The sequence below is a fragment of the Choristoneura fumiferana genome, chromosome Z, assembly GCF_025370935.1.
Source record: "Choristoneura fumiferana chromosome Z, NRCan_CFum_1, whole genome shotgun sequence".
In the NCBI taxonomy this organism is placed as follows: domain Eukaryota; kingdom Metazoa; phylum Arthropoda; class Insecta; order Lepidoptera; family Tortricidae; genus Choristoneura; species Choristoneura fumiferana.
This window is the reverse complement of record NC_133472.1, coordinates 36,090,391-36,103,463: the sequence shown is the minus strand read 5'-3', so window position 1 is coordinate 36,103,463 and position 13,073 is coordinate 36,090,391. Positions and strand designations below refer to the sequence as shown.

Sequence of the window (13,073 nt, the reverse complement as noted above, 5' to 3'; positions counted from 1 at the left end):
AGTAGAGGACGCCAACAAACAAGATGGGAAGACGACCTTAAACTCACGGCTGGACATCATTGGAGAAGGGTAGCGCGAGACAGATCCCAATGGAAAATGTTAGAGGAGGCCTATGCCAAGAGGCAAACTGAGCTTCGGGACTTACTTTAACAAACACAACCTAAATAAGATATACTCAACTAAGAAGAAGTTCAGAATACAAAGGCTTATTATTATTATTATTATTATTCTACCATATATTGAAGATCAATCGATTGGTGTGGTAACACTCTAAAAGATTCAAAATTCCCAGGTTAAACTTACTCCCCGGACAATACTAACCTCAAAAACAGGATTGTTGGAAGCCCTAGACAGTTCCCTGAACTCTAGCTGCACGGTCGTAACTTCGGCAGTGGTGCTGTAGTGGGACCATTCAGGCGCATGCGCGGTGCGAGCTCCGAGGTTCACGTCGGAGTACGGAATGCCGGATGGCGAGCTGAAAGCCGCCATGAGACGGTCTCCTAGGTCTTCCTGTTGGTTTAAATCATTACCTTTTAGTGTCTTAATTTACTGTGATTATGCCTCTAATCAAGGTATCAATACTAAAATTACCAGTATTGATGGGGTACATATCTACCGTATATTAACCTAATCTCTTCATCGCCACAATACTCGTACAAACGATGTGAGATGTGACGTACTCTGTATCTGTACGCCACAAAAAACCAGCGACAAATCAACTTGATTGTTAATTCAATTGCAGAAGGATTAATTTTGAGTTGAATGTTGGTCATGTATAGATGACTGGCGTGTGAGCCATTTCATTGGCTGGGTTTACTAATGTTTCGGCGAAAAACGTTTGGCAACCTCATGGCAACCTGATTCATTTCGCAACTTTTAATTTCCCAACTGTTAAATATTTCTGAAACTGTAAATATTTCAGGATTTTTATAAAACTAAACTAACCTAAAGGGTTCTACACGATGGGTCTGAAATAAATCCTGAAATATTTATAGTTTTAGTTTGCGAAATGAAGGTTATCTATTGTTTACCCGAAAGTTATATGCTATAATTTCATTTTCCCGAAGTTCATATGCCCGAAACTTAATTTGTCCGAATATTTCGTTTACTAGAAAATTTATTTGATATATTCTTATTTTCCCGAATATTAAATGCCATAATGATACGAATGCAATACGTGTCGTTCTCCATATTATTTAGTGCAATTTAATATTATTTAATAGAATATTCAAACGCCATACTAAATAGTGTTTATTTTGATTATGATTGATTAAAATTGTTTTTTTCTATTAATAATCTACTTAACTATTATCTTTATTATCCGGGATGCTATAAAAAAATACCTAACATCGAACCTAACCTATCCGAGACGCTTCTGCTCCGAACTGTCTTGCTCGCTCGCTTCGCTCGTTCGCACAAATCATGTCACAATTCTAACCTAACAACTTATGTGGGTTTACCTAGTTCAAAGGCTTGTTTGACGTATAGGATTTATCACTTTATTTAACATGGATGGCAAATGACATTATGGCATGTGATACTTATGGCTCACAATGATTATGAAAAATGAAATTATTGAAATTAATATTATGGGAAACAAAGATTCTGTCATTTGATTAATATGGTAAACAATGAGTAGTGCAAATGAATTTATAAGAAAAAATATTATGGCGGTTGAATATAGCACATGAAATTCGGGCAAATGAAAGTCGGGCAAGTAAAGGTATACCCGAAATGAAACAGGTTGCCAAACGTTAGTTGCGAAATGAACGGATACCCATTGGCTGTCACGACTGGATGACTCTGGCGGTGAAGAGGTCAATGGCAAATTTGAGGAATGCCAAACCTTGAATCTGGTACGAATATACCGGTATTTAGTTAGTATAACATACAGCTTGAAGCCCTGCCTGCGATCCTACCAATAGAGATTCGGGCTTTTCACCGAAAATATATTTTCCAAATGATTAATTTCTCAACTGTTTCATAAGGACGCACGATTTTTTTTTTCTGAAACTTTAAACCATTCCGCATATATTTCACTCATTTGTTAGTTCTTTACCTCAAAAGCATAAATTCCTTGTAGAAATTCACCGAATCGCATTTGACCTCGATTGTATATTTAATTATATCGTTGTGTCACAATCGTTTATTTTTTTAGTCGCAATAAATTTTAGTCGCATTTCACCTCGATCATGTATTTTAGTGCAAACCTCAATTAACGTGTCAAATTAATTAGTCTCAAGCGAACATCGATCGCTCGTAATTAATTATACTAATGTAAAAAACTACGCGAAAAATTGCGTCAAGTACATACATGATCCTATTGAAATTTGTTCGAGGTGAAATGCGAATCGGTGAATCGCTACAATGAATTATGCTTTTGAGAACTAACAAATGGCTCAACGCTACAACTAATAGTTTACGCGTACGGTCGAGATCAAATATATGTTTACCTACACTTTAATACCTCGTCGCTGTCACTTCGTGTTTAAAACTTTTGTGTAAAGTTGTCAGAAGGCACACCGTAAGAAGGTATTAAAGTGTTTTGATATCTTTGACCTTGACTTGCGGCAAAAGGTTACAGCTTAAATAACCCTAAATCTTCTGAACTTCTGTCGCATATCTTCTGCATTGTGTGCAGACACTTTAACACCAAATGCGTCTAAGTTGAGACGATGTCGTGCTCTACAAAGTCATTGACCCCTATGGCATGTCCAATTCAATTTACAATTCCACATGTACGCGTAAGTACTTAGAATTCGTTTTATTCTGATCGTGCATCGCGTCATAGAAAGGTTAACGTCATTTCAGAGTCAACACTCTGGTCAAGCATCCCAAGAAGTTTTTTTTTTTTGTTTAATTACTGTAGTTTAATAGTGACAAAATCATTGATAATGCTAAAGATGTTCATAAAAAATGCTCACCGCTTTTTTCAAAAACATCTCGTCTTGCGTGAAATGATAGTTGGTCAAGAGACCGCCTAGTACTCTGATTGTGACTTCAAAAAAGTTGACGTCTTTATTTTTCGTAAAAATAAGTTCATTGCTTATCCACTCCCGGCCTTCTTCAAATTCTGAAAAAAAAAAATGTAATTTAAAACTGAATATCATTTAACATTGCTGGAGAGTGGACGAGAGACTTGAGAAATGCCGCTTTCAAAGGTTAAACAAACTAAATAAATATATATAAAAAATAGCCAACCAATCTGAAGCAAATCAAACACAATACTATTGACAGAGCTATCAAAATTATCAACGCTATTGTGCGTGAACTTTTCACTAAAAACATAATTACAAATCGAAAACACGCGCTTTCCCAGAGACAGTATGAAGAAAGATCGATCGTTCTCCCCCAAAAGGTAAAGTAAATATTTCTCAGCATAATAAAAACCGTACAATACCTTCAGTCAGCCCCATAATATACGCAGTATCTAAGGCGTCGACAATAGTAAGCCCCAATGAGAACCAATCGAAGGCCATGCCTGATACAGGTTTCAAATTGTCGTGGCCCCAGGCATGCTCCTTGTAGCCTTTCCACGCATGCTTAAAGCTCTCCACTACTGCAAATTGTCTCGAGTTTGTGGGTCCTGGAGAAAAAAACATTAGATAGAAGTTAAAAACGGTAGAAATTTACAAGAAAAACGAGTGGAGGTAGGCTTGATTTTTTCATGTCTGTATTTTTACAGGTACTTACAAGGTATTGTTTTTGATTCAGCATCCAAATTTTGATACATAATTCAGTACTGGTAAAATAACACGTTTAACTATTTTGCATACAAGTATCATATTTGTGAATTTTGAGTTGACATTAGTAATTTTATCACATGGTTTGATGATCTCCAAAGAACATTAAGAAATTCTGACCAAAATAGTGACTGGCAACATCAGCCGTATTCTAGCCTAGGATCACTAAAATACCTATCAGGAGTCAGAAGGCACTGAAAGGCGACTGCAAGCAATGGGTAACCAATGGGAGCATAGCAATTTATAATCTTCGCGATTCATAACATAATCTTCGTGATGTTACAGCAAACATATTCATTTTATTCATTAAAATTTTTCATCAGTATTGCTCGAGGTCTGTGTTCGATTTAAAAACAAAAAGGCTGCATCTATTAAAAACAATTGCAAGTCTAGTAAAGACAATTGCAGGATGTAAAAAGCCTCAGCATTGTTATAAGAACTGTGTCACAGCTGGTAACGTCGAGTTGAACAGAAATTGACCACGTCACGAGATAATTTATACTCAATTACGTACAATTTGTAGTTAATTACAGCATTGTAAAGGAAGATTGACTGACTTGGCCGAATAATTCACAAGCCTGTTTATTGTCTATGCTTGATACGTATTACAGCTAAACTTATAAGTGCAACGCATTTTATCCCAAAGGAAACAAAACGTACCCCGATAGGTCACGTCACGATCTTTAATTTGGGATCCAACATTGGATCCCAAATTAGATATCGAAAATACAAACTGAGACATGGATGCACAGAAAAACCAGAAAAAGAGACCAGCGCTGGGAATCGAACCCAGGTCCTCAGCAATCCGTGCTGCGTGCTACCACCGCTGGACAGGAATCTAGACACGAATTTTTCCTATGCATACATATCTCAGGTTGCTCACCCAGACAAGAGATGTCGCTACTAAGCAATTAAGCGGTTGGTTCCGAGAGAGTGTGACGTCTCTCGATGAGAGCGGAACATAGATGTCGCTAGTGCTGCTGCATAAGTAGCGTAGTAGAAATAAGCAACCTGAGATATGTATGCATAGGAAAAATTCGTGTCTAGATTCCTGTCCAGCGGTGGTGTAGGGGTTATAGCACGCAGCACGGATTGCTGAGGACCTGGGTTCGATTCCCAGCGCTGGTCTCTTTTTCTGGTTTTTCTGTGCATCCATGTCTCAGTTTGTATTTTCGATATGGTTTCACGGGATACCCGTAAAAGTAACAAATTTGGAGTTGAAATAAAAAATACAAAAAGACTCCAAAAAACCAATCATAATACCCAAATTAGATCTTAACTCTACTAGCTACAGGTGACAGAAAAGAAACATCGTGTTTAAATAATAGAAATACCGCAAAAAGGTCGCTCGTACACATAGGTACGAGTACTCAAGTATGTCCTCTGTTCCTATTCAAGAAGCGTTGCACCTATTTTTTGTACTTTTACCTTCTAGACTAGACGTATTATTATACTTAAAATACTTATACGAGTATGTTTACTACATATAGGTGTACATACACCAAAGTAGTCAATTGTGCCTCGCCATCTATTCCCCATAATAAAACCTCATGCTTATTATTTATAATCATACCTAATGAAAATAATTTTGTTCAAGTTCATTTTCTTGAGGTGACATTGTCATTACTCATTAGTCACTTCATAACTTACGATGCCGGCCGATGCCGGTAGGTACTTGACCGTACTATAGTTCCACAGCTTTCGCAACAAAACAGGTTTTTCATCTTTTGGTGGCAATATACCCTTTTCCAGTTCATTGTGGGATTCCAGTCGCATGGAACAAATCTACTATAGCCAGTGGCCAAGCCACAATAGACTTTGCATGACAATCACAATAAATACTCACCAGTAAACACTGGCCTCTCACTTTGTTCGAGTTCTACAACAGTCTTCTTGGGTACAACTGATTCTACCACCGGCTCATTGACTAGAGACAAATTCTTTGCAGTTTCCTAAAACGATAAAATGGTATAGATTCTTTAAATTTGTAACAACTTAGTTTATGTACCTACATGTATAGCACGGAAATTCAGAGAATCAGAATAGCTCAATGTCAGTACTAGTACAATAAAGGAGCATAATATTAATTTGTAACAACAAAAATATGGAGTGTTGAGCATGCTTTTTTGTTTGCATCAAATCTTACAGCTAATTTATGACTATTCCAGTATTTATTATTTCAGTCATTAACTTCAAATTTGGTATGTTTTAGGTAGATAATACTGTTTTATTTTCTGTTTAACATTAAAATGCGAAACCAAACAGTTTTTTTTTAACAAAATTTTGTTGAGTAGAATTTTTAAACATCCTAATACTTCTTATTCGAAGAACTTGAAATTTCATGACAATTATTATTAATAAAAAAAATTTTTTTAGGGTTCTGGAGCCAAAATGGCAAAAACGGAACCGTTATAGTTTCGCCATGTCTGTCTGTCTGTCTGTCCGTCCGTCCGTCCGCGGCTTGGTCAGGGACTATCAATGCTAGAAAGCTGTAATTTTGCACGAATATATATGTAAACTATGCCGACAAAATGGTACAACAAAAAACTAAAAAAATATTTTTTTCGGGTAAGTACCTGACATACCTAGACGTAAAGTGGGGGTGTTTTTTTTCTCATCCAACCCTATAGTGTGGGGTAACGTTGGATAGGTATTTGAAAACCATTAAGGGTTTGCTAAGACGATTTTTCGATTCATTGATTTTTTTTGGGAAATATTCAACTTTAAAAGTGCAAATTGTCATTAAAATCGAGCGCCCCCCCTCCCTCTAAAATCTAAACCGGAGGGTGGAAAAATTAAAAAAAAATTAGGATGGTAGTAAGTATATCAAACTTTCAAGGAAAACTATAACGGCTAAGTTTGCTTGAGAATTATTAGTAGTTTTACTCTTAAATAGCAGCCTAAGCCTAAGGCCCTAAGATATAAAATATACCCAACTTCAAAATCCTTAAAATATGAAATCCTTAGAAAAATATTACTTAATTTTTTCGTAATGGCTACGAAACCCTATTATTGGCGTGTCCGACACGCCCTTGGCCGGTTTTTCATTATTGTGATGTGAGTATTCATATTTTGCCCTTGACTGTACGGAACCCCCGGCGCGCGCATTCGCCTCACTTTTAATTAAGCTAAAGAAATTAAAAAAAAAATAGTATGCGACCATTAAAAATTCGACCATTTCAACGTAATTTTTCGTGAGAACCGATCATAACGACTGTCAGAACCCGCATCAGCCAATCAGTACACGATGGCGGCAATAATTAACTCACAGTGGCCTTGTGATAAGAGTAATTTGAAACATCAACATTGGCAGGTAAAATTCGCTTGATACTATAGAGGAACTAACGCAGCTACTACTGTGATAATAAAACTGGTGTAGTAAACAGGGAATTTTAAAGGAATGTTGCATACTACCATACTACAAACAATTCAAAATAATGTCTCCTACATAGGTACAACTGAAACCAAACATGTGGATCTATTTGAGCTATTCATTCATAAGGCAGACTTTCACTGTTCAACAATATTGACCAAGGGGTCCATATCGGCTTGCATTGTAATGTTTGGCAGAATGATCGTTTGACATAACTCTTTTTTTCTCTGAATTCAATGATTGTTCAGAATTGTTATAAAACAAACCAATCCTAAGTTACAGTTTTCTATATTACATATAAAATTTTCAAAAAAATTAGGATTTCAGTGGTAAAAAATTATGACAATGATGATTCAACAATGATTCGGACAAAAATTACTGTATCACTAGTGAAGAGTATGCGAACTTTGGCGCTCCCTTACCATGTATGTAACAAAGAGACATTTAATTCGCTTTTGCACATTCAATGTTATAAATTATATATTAACACAAAATACTATTGAAGATATGGTAAACAGACAAATATATATAACTACTCACCAATACTACTTGGCTATTACTAGTTTTTTTCTCTTCCTTAACTTCCCTAGCTGCATATAGAAGTACCAGTATAGTAACTGAAACCACAACTACTGCATACACTATAGATCTCTGCAATCGAGACAGACGATTCCATCTCTGAAACAAAAAATAAAACAAATTAACTCATTAGTTAGCAAGCACAATCATTATCACAAAACAACACAATTAATAATCCAAACCATATAAGGCTGTTACAGCGTTTTTCCTGCATAATTCAAATATAATGGATATCACAATCAGTCAGACAGTTTCTATTAGATATGGTTTAGGTCTAATTCATTAGCACTATATAAAACAATTTAACTAATCTTCACAATTAAATTGTGTTCTCCATAAGATTTACTTATTATTTTATTTTTTTTAATAAAGAGTACACTGGGTAATTAATGATCTTAGTGAATAAGGTTAGTATAGTAACTGATTCAGATTATTGGCAAATCGGTCCAAAACCGCAGCTGACCAAAAACAATTTCATAATTAATGTAGCAACCAATTAAAGAGTAGAACATCGAAACAGTAATTTATTACTAATTTCTATTCATCGGTGATACTGCAATACCGCGTAACTAATATAGGTATAATTTTCACTGTCAGAACAGTACAATGTTAGTACTGTTGGTACAGTGAAAATTATACCTTATGGAAAATGCTAGTTACGCTGTATTGCAGTATTATCGACGAATAGCCAATTATAATTCTGTCCTTTTCATAATTGTCAGGACATGGTTTATACAAGCTTAAATAATATAAAAAAAATATATATATATCACTCATACAGCCAAGTCAGCAGCTTAGTAATAAAGTTCAACTACCTGTTAATCCACATTAATTCAGTCACCAAAGTAACAATTAAAACGTTAATAATTTGTTAATTGGTCCTTATTAGAGTAACGCCCAGACCCTATTTAGTGTTAATTATTACACATTCCTAATGATTCTACCATAGGATCACGAAAATGCAGCAACTACATTAAAACTTTCATGGTAATGGGCGAAAAATATTCAAAGCTAATTGAAATATTAATAGAGGCCTCTTCAGATGATATGAGATAAACAGAGATATTAGCAACCAGTATTTTTTTTATTTAAACATTAAAACTTGCCTCAAACCAACTGTGTCCACTCCAACACATGGTAAATTAACTAATTGACTGTGCCGTTGCTACGCCTGAGCTAGCATTACTGACTTACACACCTACACAGTTAAAATTAGTCGAGTTGTATACATCCAAAGAACTGCTAAGGAAAATATGTTATTCATTGAGCTATCAAAGGCCACAAGTGAAGGTTTTAAAATTATTTTTGACAACTAAACCGTAAAATACAGGAGAATAAAAGAACAAGACAAAAAGAACAAAGAACACCTGTCTAAATGGTACAGTCACCAGCATTAATATCTGCCACAGCGGAGCGTGCAAAAATATCTGACACATAATTCCGGCCCTAGAAATAGAGTTGTATCACATATTTATGCACGCTTGTTGTGTCAGATATTGGTGCTAGTGACTGTACCTAACATGTTACATTATTTCCTACCACAAAAAATGTGATTTACAGTTTAATAAAGTATATTTTTTTGAAGTTAATGTTTATAAATGATAGGTTGGAAAGCCTGGGCTTCACTTGAGGACATAAAAAAATTATAATTTGAACTTTACTTGATTGATGTATGGTTCAAATTGTGAAAACAGAAATTTTACGTTGGGCCTCAGGAGGCTATATTGTCCAATATACTCGGAATCACTATCACTGCATCTTTCTGCCAAACGGAATAGCATAACAGTGATGGTCAATATGATTACAAGCACTCGAGAGTTAGACAATACAGCCACTGTTTTGGTAACAGGCTCTAAATATTTCCCAGATCTTAAAATTTTTCCAGGCATACTGCATTATTCTCCTGGGTTTCAAAGTGATAATACTAGTACATATTGTTAGCAAGAGAACTTATATCTTTTGAAAAAGGAATAGGTCATTTTCTCTGTATCATTCAAATTTACAAAAAAACAAATTCAACTTTATCAACCATGGTTATAGCAACCATGTAAAAGTACGTACACAAATATTCAACCTTGCTAAATTTACAATATGGTTACAAAATCAAAATAAGTTGTTAAAAATGTTATTGAGAATAAAATTTTATTAACCCGTCATGCGTCCAAGACTACATTAGTCCCTAACTTTTTTTGCGGGAAATGACCAAGAGAGTACTGGAAGAACAAAAAAGTTAGGGACTAATGTAGTCTCTAGGACGCGCGACGGGTTAATAGAAACTAAGAATAGTTATGTTTCTCCATGCAAGTTTTCATCCCCTTAAGGTGTGAATTTAAGAAAATTCTCTATAGCAGATTTCAGCACAATTCATTTACTAGTGTGAACTGTGTGTTTGTAGATCAGTCAGTCAGTAATGGTAACCTTCTATAAAGGGCACTTGCAGGCTTTTTGCAATACAATACAATACGATTACTCTTTATTGTATACCAGAAATAGTAAGCGATACAGAAAACAGGTACACAGAGAAAATCTAAGCTAGCTAGCTGGTTTTTAAGCTGGTTTTCATTCCTATCAGATCCATACAAGAACCTGTCAGCTTAAGCCTTATATCGAGATTTAAAAAAGCCTACAAGACGGCCTAAGTAAGTACAGATAAATTGTTTGGTCCTCATTAGTTTTTAATAGATTTCACTTTAAGTAAATTAATTCTAATTGAACTTTTATTTATATAATTGCTTACACAATAGTAAATATATAATATGTAATGATATATAATATGTAATGTTCTTACCCTTATAATTTTTCTATGAGATATTGATTGACTTTGATCAGTAATAAGAATAGATGTGTCCCTGGGATTCCAGATATTGGTGCCTTGCAGATCTGTCGGCTTTTCGTCGTCGGTCACATCTATTTGGGTTTCAGCACCGGTTCCCTTCATAGTGGTAGATTTATTTTTAAATTCGCACCATGGTACATTTCTGCAAGTACAATCTGAAAGTGGGTGCGATATTAGAACTGTCAGTGTTAGGTATACTGTGTGTTGACTAAAGTTTGTAAACAAGTGACCTACGATTTTAGTTAGGAAAATAGGGAGCCCGTTCTACGAAAGTTCCACGTCTGCAAAATCGGCACGATTGCCATTTTCTTTGTACAAATGTTGGTTTTCAGTCGCTGCTATCGTTCGGCATTTCCGTATAATCAACGTACTCTATGGTCCGACCCGACACTAATCTGTCCACAGACTACTAAGAGATACTAACGTATAATCAATCTGTCAAAGTACAAATTGTAAAGAAAACTTTATATACAGTCACCTCAATATTTTCATATTTTCTTAGCGTATCCCTTGCTAATAAAACCCTCCCTATTCTCATGATTTTTATTTTCTATAATTTTGACTATTGTCGTACCCTGCAAAAATCCATAATGAATGTCCTTGTCCTTGTGTTTTTCTCCACAAATAATGAGGGCTATCGCGAATGAATTCGCCGCTAGAGGCGCTAGTGTAGCGTGAGGTCTCCGAAATGTCAAATCTCATAGTTTTTGGGTGAGCTACGCGGGTTATTTAATAATAAGAATGTGAAATATTTTGCATAACCTGAAATTAATTATGGCAATTATGCGTTACGGGGCAACGAATGTCTGTGTTTTGAGACAGTTTTGTCTTTCGGAAACTTTTGTCCTCCCTTTTTTTCCGAACAAAACGGGACTAAGCAACACTGTGGTTGTTGGATATTTTTATGGTACGGTTTTAAGGTGTTTTAAATATGATTTTAATCTAAACTTTGTTTTAACGCCCGTAATAACAGACTCTGAAAGCCACACTTAAAAACCTCACGCAACAGTGCGCCATCTAGTGAGACAAAAAACGATAGCCCTCATTATATCCACTACGTTTTTACCTCCATCTTTTCAGTACAAAACAGTTATTAACAAAGCTCATAGATGACGCTTTCCTGGGATTTTAAGCGTCATCTATTAGTAATTTATAAAACTTTTTGTTTAGCCACAATGTTCTGTTTCTGTTTTTATAATACTAACCTAGATGGCGTAGTACAATCAAAAAAGCAAGGACCACCATTATAATAATCTTTTTTTTCTATATATAAAAGAAGGAACTGACTGACTGACTGACTTATAGATCAACGCACAGCCCAAACCGCTGGGCCTAGAAACTTGAAATTTGGTACAGGGGTTTTTTTTATGATGTAAATGAGTACTAAGAAAGGATTTTTAGAAATTCATCCCCTAAGGGGGTGAAATAGGGGGGTGAAGTTTATATGTAATTTTCTCATTTCTGGACTTAGAAGTATGCAAATAGGTGTATAAGTTCTCGATTACAATAAAAAATTATGTATTTAGATGAAATGGATAAAATTCCCCCCTAAAGGGGTAAAATAGGGGGGCAAAGTTTGTATGGAAATTTTCTCATTTCTGGACTTAGAAGTATGAAAATAGGTGTTTGAGTTCTCGATTACTTTTAAAAATTATCTGTGTAGGTGAAATGGATAAAATTACTTTTAAAGGGGTAAAATGGGGGGTAAAGATTGTGCAATCTCTGGTCTTCTCGATCTTTCTGTATGGCTCTGAATCGTGGTCTATTCGTGCGGCCGACCGGAAAAAGATCGAAGCGTTTAAGATGTGGTGTTGGAGAAGGATGCTACGCATACCGTGGACAGCAAAGAGAACCAACAAATCCATTCTCGACCAGCTGAATGTCAGAACCAGATGGTCCACGACCTGCTACCAGCGAGTTCGGCTATTTTGGCCATATCGCTCGAAGGGAGTCAGACAACCTCGAGAAACTGATAGTGCTAGGCAAAATAGAGGGAAAAGGCCCAGAGGACGGTCACTAACCCGATGGTCGGATCAAATTAAGGCATTCACGGGGCTCACTTTGCCTGCAGCGCTGATACAGGCCGAGGACAGAGTGGTGTGGAAGCAGTTCGTCAACGTCTCCGTAAAGGCTTTTCAAGACGGGCACGACCTTCAGGAATGAAGAACACGACAAAGAAGAAGAAGAATTAAAACATATGCCCTGATAACTAAAGTACACGCGGACGAAGTCGCGGGCAAAAGCTAGTATACATATATACAAGAACTGCTCGTTTAAAAGTAGGTATTAAGTAGATAGATAGATAAAAAAGGCTAATTACTTTTAGCTTTTCAGTTTTTTCGGCGGTTTAATTTTTTTGTTAAAACGTTTTTTTTCCCACTCTTAGAGTAAGATTTTATTTCCTAATTTATATGGGACCAATTTAGGGGACCATAATTTACCCTTTTCAATAAAAAAAAGTTTTAATAAAATCGGACAACACTGTCTAGAGTTATGCGCTTCTCGATTACAATGAAATAATACTTATACGTATTATACGTAA

At 35.7% G+C, this 13,073-nt stretch overlaps 1 protein-coding gene across 2 annotated transcripts in view; it reads right to left on the bottom strand.

Moving 5' to 3' along the window:
• LOC141435974 (endoplasmic reticulum mannosyl-oligosaccharide 1,2-alpha-mannosidase-like) overlaps positions 1-10,926 on the bottom strand; it is a 33,782-nt gene extending 22,856 nt beyond the window's left edge. The window contains exons 1-7 of one of the 2 annotated variants that reach the window (XM_074098794.1): positions 10,766-10,926; positions 10,484-10,686; positions 7,657-7,794; positions 5,590-5,695; positions 3,401-3,586; positions 2,925-3,073; positions 322-510 (exon numbers count right to left, since the gene is read on the bottom strand). In XM_074098794.1, coding sequence (XP_073954895.1) covers positions 322-510; positions 2,925-3,073; positions 3,401-3,586; positions 5,590-5,695; positions 7,657-7,794; positions 10,484-10,633 — 918 coding nt within the window. In that variant the 5' untranslated portion in view covers positions 10,634-10,686; positions 10,766-10,926. Of the gene's footprint in view, positions 1-321; positions 511-2,924; positions 3,074-3,400; positions 3,587-5,589; positions 5,696-7,656; positions 7,795-8,801; positions 8,872-10,483; positions 10,687-10,765 lie in introns of those variants that run through there. The other variant, XM_074098801.1, reaches the window with a different exon arrangement.
• Positions 10,927-13,073: the final 2,147 nt, after the last annotated feature.